The sequence below is a fragment of the Trichinella spiralis genome (assembly GCF_000181795.1).
Source record: "Trichinella spiralis strain ISS 195 chromosome Unknown Scfld6, whole genome shotgun sequence".
NCBI lineage: Eukaryota > Metazoa > Nematoda > Enoplea > Trichinellida > Trichinellidae > Trichinella > Trichinella spiralis.
The window spans coordinates 6,189,561-6,199,754 of NW_003526945.1; the positions used below are offsets into that span (position 1 = coordinate 6,189,561).

Genomic DNA, 10,194 nt, shown 5'->3' on the forward strand with positions numbered 1-10,194 from the left:
CTGATAATAATTATAAAAACAACAACAATAATGCATAGCTGTGTGGGAATTGATATCATTCAATCATTCCTACATTCTTTTAGCTTATTCCACTAGCAAACAACGTTCAATGAAAATGGCCTTTTTCAAATAGCAATACAATTCATTCATTGTTTTCAAGAATATTTATTTCATAAATGACCAATAAATAATATACAAAATTAGAAAACAAAAATCACTTCTTATAGTACAAAAATGAAAAAATGACAAAAAACACAATCAGCATTTCATTTGTTTCAATAACAATTCAGCTTCATCATGCGCACGCTGATCATCCACAGTAACTACTGTAAACTGCACAGTTCGATTCAAATAGTGTTTCGCAAGTTCTACGTGATTCATTTTCAAATATGTCTTTCCAAGCATTAATAAATTTTGACTGTAAAAATTTGGACTGATCAATTCAGCTCTCTGAAAGCAATCCAGCGCAGCTTGGAATGTAGCACTGGGTAGTTCGCGATACAATAATGAACACAATTTACGCTGATACCAAGGAAGATCCGAAAAACTATAAAACCACAATCCAAGAATATACCAGCTGGTCGCATCGAGTGGATTCAACTCCAGTGCACGATCCAAATGGTTCTTCATCTCTTTGGCGTTTTCCACACGCACTTCAGTGCTCGCACCGCTGCCGTTATAATCTAACAATATTGCATACCTGAAATGCAAATAAATCAATGATAATCAACAAGAATAAACAAAATCCTTTTTTTTCTTTTTGAAAATTAAGTTTAAATAAACATTTTTCGAATGCAATTGATCACAATTACATGCTTTCAATATAATTATTTAGAATAACTGTGAACCATAACACTGGAACACAAGCTTACAATGCATATCATTTACGGCAAATCTACGGGCTGCCCAAATGAACAACAGTGGAACAATTTACCCCATATAAAACAAAAAGCTCTCTTTATTAATTAAATTTTCGTTTCACAACGCAATTGCCCCATTTCAAAAATCAAATACTAAAATTTCTTCATTTGAAGCAATAATGATATCGAATAAAATGCTGCATTTGAAACTGTGACAAAATTCCCATTTGTCATTGTTGTAATGAGAAAACTATTTAAAACCTAGCAATCAGTCCTGATAAATGATAAATCAAAATCATTCCATTCACTTAACATCATTAAAAACAATATCATTATTCAACATGGAAGTTCAATGTCTGAAAATCAATTCATACAAAGTGAATGAATAAGTTTTTAAGGAAGCAGAAATTTCACTGCGTTGTTTCTGCATCACTTCATAATTCCTTCCTATTCAGCTACAGAAATAAAAGATTTAAAAAAATACTTATAAACCACTTCTTTCGAACAAACATTTTCGAGGTTCAAAATTGAAACCTCCCGGATATAATTAACCTTTCTTACCAGTTCATCCTCTCAGTCACCGGAATCCTAGAAATAATACAACGCGAATAAAAAAGTTTAACGCACAACAAACAATGTCTGTTTTTCAACATAAAAATTCTCAATTTCAATTTTTTCCCTTACTGTCAGAAAAAAAAGAAGCTACATAACAACAAGTCGATAAATCTGAACAATCTGTAGCCTATGAATGCAGCAACAGTTACTTAGATTGGAATTAAATATGAAACAAGCTGAAATTTATTTACTGTTACCAAACAATTTTAATCGTTATTCTGCTTTGAATTACTGCACCTATTTTGGAACATTTTAAATGCATCTTACAACTTACATAAAAGAAAGATAACAGAAAAAAAATAAATATAACATTTGAAGCATAAATAAAAAATAAAATCTTAAGTCACAAAAGCAAAACTAACAGGATGTATTAAAATAACACGAGCAATATTACGTTATAGAAAAAACAGCTTTACCATTTGTGAACAGCAGAAATTTCTGAATCAGTTTTCAGAGCTTCGTTGATGTATTCCATTGCTTCAGCAAAAAATATAACACGCTCTTCATAATTATGGCAGAGCTTTCCTTTTTCGCAAGTTACACGAGCTAGTCGCCACATCAGTTCTGCGTGTCGTTTGCGTTCAGTTGCCTTTCTCAAATATTCATAAAGTTCGTCAATCATGTACGAATCATACATTCGATCCGCTCGCTTTATCGAAGCATTAAGCCATTCTTCTTCTTCGTCTGTTTCGCCAGCAGGCTTAAAAAAACTCATTGCCAACAATGCCACAGGAAGTTTCACTTTGAAAGCAAACTGTGAAGTATAAAATCTGGAGAACTGTTCACTCCGAATTAGCACATCTGCCTAAATGTATATCATTCCGTAAACCTATATGATACACTAACGTGCGTACTCTATTTGCAAAAACATTTTTCCACGATGTACATGCTTTAAATAATGACAGCCAAAGTTTTGAAATCATTTCTCAGCGTATTAACGAAGCAGCCTATAAACGAATTGCAATACAATTACAGAGAAGAGAATATACAAAACGGGTTATAGTTTTCAATATGAAAATGTACTGATTTGAAGAACAAACATGAAAAAGTTCATGGAATGTAAAAATGTAAAAAAAAGGCAAAATTCATTATTCCAAATAAATTCTAGATATTGCCATGCTACAGTCTGCAATTTGTATAAAAGTATTAATATGCTTTCTGCATAAAAGAGTCAATTATGTAATTTAAAAATGTATTATTTAAATTATAATGCGTAAAAATTCAGCAAAAGTACAACTGAAAATATTTTGAATGCTGTATCACAGGAAACCTAAGTTATTTAAATACTGTAGATAGGCGAAATACATGCTAATTAAAACATTATAATTTTTATTTTGCTTTTGTATATTTTGATTTTATTTTTAATAAATTTTGTTTAAAATTGCAAAATTAGTTCATATAACATAAAATGCTTGACTTTTTATTATTTTATTTTATGGACTTCATTATACTGTTATTTATGAATAAATAGGATTATACATTTTGATAAACAGAAAAAATAATTTATATTTTTTGAAACTTTATTTTATTTTGTAAATTTAATTTTTTGAAACAAATTTATGAGTTAAATGTTGTTTTTAATTGATTTTACAAGACAATGAATTGTTGTCATTTCGTGTACTTGATCATCAATACTTTTGCCAGTTGCACTTTCTTTAGTACAACATTGACATATTTTTGCGAAGTTCAGATTTTTTCCTGCTTAAAAATTTACAGAGGTGTGTTAGATGTATTTTATGGTTTATAATTTATAAAAGACTGTTTTTGAGGTTCAGCAAGCTATGGCAACAGAAATGGAATCTGATGCCCAAATTCCCATTTTAATTCTTGGTACTTTTTAAATAGTTTGTTTTGGAGTTTTTTTAATTAAAAATGTTCTTAATGTTGAAGGAGAAGACGTTAAGCGTGAAAGTGGCGACAACGTTCGTCTGAACAACATCAACTCTGCTGCAGTACGTTTCACTTCTACATCGTTATAATAGAAACGAATGTTTTCTTGTCTTCTCATCTTGCATTTTAACAGTGTTAATGATGTTTATTAATTTTTTGAGAAATTATTGCAAAGTTTTTTTTCTTTATAACGCTTTAAATTCTTTTTTAAATTTTTCGGTACTGATTCTTTAGTGGTTTCTGTTCGTTTCGTTGTTTTATAACGTTTGGGCCTTCTTCGTCTGTTGATTCCGTTTGTTTTAGGCTATCGCTGACGTTATTCGTACATGTCTTGGTCCACGAGCGATGTTAAAAGTTGGTTTATTTTTCACTCCTGTTCAATTATTAAATAAAGAAATGTTAATTTATATTGATTATATAGATGGTGATTGACGGAATGGGTGGAATTGCTATTACAAGCGATGGCAATGCAGTATTGCGTGAGGTAATTGGGTATTATTTTATTGGTTATTGAACATTGTTGACGATTGGTGTCCTTTTTACTTTAGCTCCAAGTCCAAGATGCGGCAGCAAAGGCGATGATTGAGGTCAGTCGTACTCAAGATCAAGAAACTGGTGACGGCACTACGTCCGTTATCATTTTAGGTTAGCCACTTCTTGACGCCTAATTCATTTATATTCGGAAACAACTTTCGAATTTCTTTTTTTCAGCTGCGGAATTTATGAGGGCTGTGAAACCGTTCCTAGAACAAGGCTTCCATCCAATTAAAATAATCACAACACTTCAGTCTATTCTCGATGATATTATCGTAGCGTTGAAAGATCAACTGAGGTTAAAAAAATTGTTAAACTAAATTTTTAATTTTTTTAAATATTTATAATTAATAATATGTATTTTTAGTCAGGAAATTGATGTGAATAATGAAGGTGAAGTATTGCGTATAGTTCAAAGCTGTTTGGGCACTAAACTTATGGAAAAATATATTCCTATGGCTACGAAAATGGCTATAGAAGCAACGAAGATCGTGATGGAAACTAGTGGCGGTAATCGTAAAGAAATCGACATCAAACGTTTTGTTCGCATTGAAAAGGTAAAGATATTTATTAAAAACTTTCTCAAAACAGAGTTTTAATGTATGCTTTTAGATTCCTGGTGGAAGCTTGTCTGATTCTGAACTTCTTAAAGGTGTTGTGTTGAACAAGGATGTTCTTCATCCGAAAATGCGTCGATACATTAAAAATCCTCGTATTATACTGTTGGACGGAGCCTTAGAGTTGAAAAAAGCGGAAAGCAAGGTAGTTTTGAAAATTTTCAATGTTGCACTGTGAATAATTGATATTGTGCTTTTGTAATATTAAGATGAGCATGAATGCGATAAATGTGGAAGAGATTTTACATCTTGAAGAGGTTGCTCTACGCGAAATGTGTGATGCTATTATTGCTTTGAAGCCAGATCTAGTGTTTACTGAAAAGGGATGCTCTGATTTGGTACTAGAATATTTAATGCGATCAAACATCTCCGTTATTCGGCGCATCAAAAAGACAGATAACGACCGCCTATCTCGGTACTTGTTTACAAGTCAATATATAATTTAAAATGTGTATTTTTTAAAATATGTTGTAGCGTTTGTGGAGCGCAGATTGTGTCAGAGGTTTTTGATTTGAACGAAAGCGACGTTGGTACGAAGGCAACGCTGTTTGAAGTGGAACTGATTGGTCACGAGTTAGTTTTAAATCAGATTTCAGAAAAAAAGTATTTGTTGTTTTCAAAGGCGGTTTTTTTTTATTTTTAAGGTACTTTGCAAAAGTGGTGAATCATAATGATCCTCATGCTTGTACTTTGATTCTCCGTGGCGCAAACAAAGATCTGCTGAAAGAAATAGAGCGAAATTTTAACGATGCACTGAATGTGGTCCGCAACGTATACCTGAATCCGCGAGCCGTACCCGGAGGTGGTGCAGTTGAGATGTGCTTAGGACACGTAAGCATTTTTTAGTGATAAAGTTTTCTTTTTTTGGATTATTTTACTTTTCAATGACGGTGATATTTGAAGATATTGAAAAAGAAGGCGTTTGATAAAAAAGGCGTGGCGCAGTTTATTTACAATGCGATCGCGGATGCTTTTGAGGTTATTCCGCTGACTTTATTAAGCAATTGTGATTCGAATCCAATTCGTGAGATCACTTCTCTTCGAGTAATAATTTTGAATATTAATTTTTCTAGACTGAACGGTTCATTTGTAATTTTTTAGGTGAAGTATGCGCAAGAAATAAGCACTTGGGGTGTCAATGGAATTAATGGAAGTTTGGTCGACATGCATACTTACAATGTATGGGATCCTTTGCTGGTTAAACAACAGATATACAAATCCGCTATTGAGGTATTACTTGTTTTTCATTGCAGCTCATTTTTAACATAAATATGGTGTAATTTTTTTCAGACAACAATGATGATTCTGCGTATTGACGATATTGTGAGTGGTGTGAAATCCAAGCGCGATAACTCTGCAGGCCAAGTGCCGTAACTGAATGTTTCTAGTACTACAGGCATACAAATATGGAGGAGAATTTAAATAATAAAGAGATAATGATTATTTGTTGCCGCCTGAGTTTTTCATAATATCCGAACATTTTGGATTTTATATTCTGTAATCAGTGACAAACAGTATGCAAATTGAAACCAGTGTACTAAAATCAATGGAATCAATGGATCAACAATGAAATCAACTTTGTACTAAAACAAATTTTTTTCTCAGAGGGCAATTTCTCAGCAGTTTTGGTGAAATAACGTAAGTAATTATGAGTAAGTAATTGAACTGCGGTGTAACAGCTGAACAATTGTGTAACGTTCTACAAAATTATTTATTGTTCAAGCAAATACGATGCTTATTTATTGTTAAGTAAATAATTGCACAAAATTATTTCACAGCAAAAATTTTTCATACAACAAAATCGGGTAAAGCCGATTTTCTGCTATCTCCGCCCACTTTTTCTCAGTAAATTTTCATTGATTGCTGCTTTGACGCGCGCCTCCAAATTTCATTTGTTGTCACTACTCTGCATTTTATTTGTCAAATATTATTTTATTCTATTTGTCAAATTTTATTTCATTTTATTAGTCAAATATTGGTTTCCTATCTCGTGTTGCTGGCAATTGACTACCAACACATTTATTTGAATAAGCGGAACTTGTAATAGTTGAAGTGAAGAAGTAATGAGAATCAATTTTCAGATAAATTATAGATTTTCTCCATGTATTAAATATGTACAGTCTAAAAGAAAATTGTAAGAAAATAGCAACAAAGAATTATTTTAATTTGAATGTTTTTATGACAAGTTTGTGCAAATGTACCATCTGAAAAAATATGGATCAGAAAAAGAAGAAAATGAACTTTGTAAAGTATTTGAATAATATTTAAAAATTATTTGTTGTACACAATTTAGAGTTCATTTCTATTTTACAATTGTAAAATTGGAATTGAACAATAACATCTACTTTAAATAATTTAACATTATGAGTGTTACTTTAAAAGCAACAATGCAGAGGGGTTACTTTAAATGGAAAATTGTTTAAAGCGTAAGCGTTTTAAAGTTACAACAGCTTTCGATTGCAGTGTTCGTCAGTTGTAATCCAGTTTCGTTTGAAGTTGGTGCGAAATGTTTAGTTTTTTGCGCTTTGCCAAGGTATGCGCTGTTTTAAAAACCACATATATAACTTACCTGGCAATGAAGATGTGGAAGAATGGAAAGAAGGAAAAGACTATGATGAAAGATCTCGAAACCAGCTCGGACCAATTTGAAATTAGAAATGTAAATCCAGTCGCTGAAATATCTGGAAAACAGAAAAAATTGTGTGACACAGCTTAATCATTTCCTTGCTGCCGCTGCTTTGATAATTTATTTTCGAAATCTAGCTGCTATTGACAATTCTCTCTTTCTTCGGCATAAAATTTAATCTGACCAACGCACATGTTTATCCAAACGTTCTTGAATTCAAAGATTAATTTTAATTTGTCAAAATATAATTTGACATCTCATCATCAGAATTCAATGTAAAAATTGAATTATTGCATTATATTTTTAATTTAATTTGAACACTGCAGCAGCATTTCTTTGATCAAAATTTACATATCATCAATATCACTACAGGCAGTATAATATTACGCTTTATTATCTATCATTTTGTAAATACTAAATTATTGTATCGAAGTGCATGATCAGATGGATAGTTGAATATGTTGGACTGTTTTTAGATATGATATTGGCATTTCTGTTTAGGTGATGTTGAAGTTTTGTTGATTTTTATAAACTATTGCCTTTTAACTGTGTGCTTTTTAGGACAAGCAAATTTTCTTTCTGTTAATATTTTATCCTGCTGAACGATTTCAGAATTGTCAAGCGTTGCGTAATTCGACGTCAGGGATAGCAGAACTCTTTAAACGCTACCCTCAATTATTTCATTGGCGGAGGGATGAGAGTACTGCATTTTCCATATGCAGCTCATTGAAGATGAATACAAACAGCATTGTGACGTGATTGAGAAATCCAGAACAAGCGAAATGGTAAAACAAATTTTGTTGTATTCTGTTCATTCTGTTCATTTGCATTCTGTTTAAAATATTGGATTGATTTATCATCATGCATGCATTAGGGCATGACATGTTATATGGGAGCAATCTGAATTCATGTAACAAGCGTATTTATGTTTAATTTTCTAGCAGTTGTATGCAGTATGGATATAATGTGTTCTGTTTGTTGAATTAAGTCACCGACTACCATGATCATGCAATTCATAAGTTCATACAATGTCCAAGCAGAAAAATCTTAGTATTAATTGTTAATTGTATGTATGTAATTGTTTTCATGAATCGCAATAATTCATCAATATTGTTTGCCTTCATTTCAAGCTGAGTTTAATTTCAAGATATGCATTACTATATTCTTTTAAAAGTAAATTGTTTTCATTTTGTTGCTATTATCAAAATGCTTACAGTGCACAAAAAATTAAATTTTGTATTACTTTATTTTTTATGTGACGTTATTTTGAAAGTTGTTCTAGCTATTGTTTTTCTATTTCTAGCTAAAAATGAACGAGATTCGTGACTTAATATATTCCAGTAGGTAAACACGTTGAAAACCGCCATTAGTATGACATAGCGAAGATATAAAAAATAAAAGGAACATCACTAATAGACAGGATAGTTCTTAACAGGAATAAACAGGATGCTTCTAAAAACGCGCGCCGCATTGTAAAATAATTTGCTGATAAATTCAATCAATACTGTTCCAACTCAATATGTAAATTTTGAATAACACCTAATTGTTTAGGCATTTGACATTTACAGAAGGGATTAGATTCGATTTACAGACGGGACAGACCTATTAAAATAAGCATCTTTTATTGCTGTAAACATTGATACTTCCATCGTGAAAATTAATCAAACGATTTTATATGCACACATATTGCACTTTTATCTTTCATTCCTTTCTATTTCAACGTCGTTTACGTCCAATTTTCAGTTTTACTATTTTGGTACATCTCAAGAAATACGCAATCAAAATCAGAGCAGAAAAGTTCATAGCAGTGCTCGCCTGCAAATAAATAATGGAATAACATTACACACAACATAATGGTATACAAAGTTCTTCAACACAGCAATAATGCCATGCTATTCAGTGCCCTCACTCCTTGATTTCCATTACTATGATTTCAGCCCATTAGAAAATTTGATGATAGCCCGGTAAAGACATATCGACGACAAAAGCGAGCTATTCAAGTCTGAAATTACACACTGAAAAGAAAATGGGAAAACGTACAACTTCCACATTATCAACATGAACCAATATTTATTAAAATCCGACTGTCTTATCGAATGCCGAGTATACGTTTGATATTTTCGAAAAACAATTATATCATTGAATTCTATGCAGTTCATGATCTTAATGATTCATTGGGCATCTCAATGATACCTAGCATGTCGCTGTTTGATTGCATTTTCGTCCAGTACATCATAATGAAATCATGCTTATACAAATGAGCTTTAAATCTTGTATTTTGTCAAAATAATTAATTTCAAAGGATGAAAATAGAATACATTAACAATTTATGAAAAATAAATGCGCCTATAATTAGTATTTATTCTAATTTTTCGGCATATTTTTATGTAGGCTAAGTACAAGAACAGGTGTGCCTCTGGGAAAGTAAAACGTATTAATGAATTCTTTTCCTATATATGGAAACAATATTGTACAATTATTAATTACAGATGCTATGAATTATTCTCAATTGATTATTTAATTAGATATTTGACAGAATTGCTTGTTTGGAAACGTATCATTGATTGAGAGAAATAATGCAATGTATTATGAAAAGAGTAATTCATAGGTATCATTTCAATTAATAGTTATATATCTATTGTGAGCAATCAATAAAAATGCGTAACTAAAAAATCAAACTTCAAGGTAAGTGTAAACAAAAATGAATTTCAGGTAAAAATGTGATTAGAGTCAGCCCACATATAGAGGGTCTAGGTTGTAGTTATATCATATCTATTTATATATATGTATGGTCATGGATTTTAGTAAGATGCGATATAAGATGTCCTATCGGATTGCTCTGATTAATAAGGCATTAGTACGCAACAGAATTGACTATATCTCATCAAATTCGTAAATCTACAGTCTCCGTACAACCCGTAGTGGGGAATTTATATTGTATGATCAATAGAAATCATTTTGGCAAGAATTTAAAGGCTGGGTAATTCCAAAAAGCAAGGGTATAGCCTTTGTGTGGGTTGCGATTGTTGAGGGTAGGCTTAGGATACAAAGT

At 31.6% G+C, this 10,194-nt stretch overlaps 3 protein-coding genes across 3 annotated transcripts; 2 read left to right on the plus strand and 1 right to left on the minus strand.

Moving 5' to 3' along the window:
* Positions 1 to 258: 258 nt before the first annotated feature.
* Tsp_09756 (protein FAM82B) lies at positions 259 to 2,346 on the minus strand. The gene is made up of 3 exons (XM_003374374.1): positions 2,322 to 2,346; positions 1,892 to 2,276; positions 259 to 700 (listed from the first exon to the last, which is right to left on the minus strand). The coding sequence occupies exons 1-3, from the start codon at positions 2,344 to 2,346 to the stop codon at positions 259 to 261; spliced, it is 852 nt and encodes a 283-aa protein (XP_003374422.1).
* A 27-nt stretch (positions 2,347 to 2,373) lies between these two features.
* Tsp_09755 (transcriptional enhancer factor TEF-4) lies at positions 2,374 to 5,890 on the plus strand. Its single transcript, XM_003374375.1, is given in 17 exon segments — positions 2,374 to 2,471; positions 3,192 to 3,204; positions 3,245 to 3,305; positions 3,366 to 3,447; positions 3,600 to 3,657; positions 3,669 to 3,719; positions 3,787 to 3,849; positions 3,914 to 4,010; positions 4,077 to 4,197; positions 4,267 to 4,456; positions 4,512 to 4,661; positions 4,726 to 4,931; positions 4,991 to 5,089; positions 5,161 to 5,347; positions 5,420 to 5,560; positions 5,618 to 5,746; positions 5,807 to 5,890. The coding sequence occupies 17 exon segments, from the start codon at positions 2,374 to 2,376 to the stop codon at positions 5,888 to 5,890; spliced, it is 1,830 nt and encodes a 609-aa protein (XP_003374423.1).
* A 2,561-nt stretch (positions 5,891 to 8,451) lies between these two features.
* Tsp_09754 (hypothetical protein) lies at positions 8,452 to 9,710 on the plus strand. Its single transcript, XM_003374376.1, has 2 exons — positions 8,452 to 8,486; positions 9,632 to 9,710. The coding sequence occupies exons 1-2, from the start codon at positions 8,452 to 8,454 to the stop codon at positions 9,708 to 9,710; spliced, it is 114 nt and encodes a 37-aa protein (XP_003374424.1).
* Positions 9,711 to 10,194: the final 484 nt, after the last annotated feature.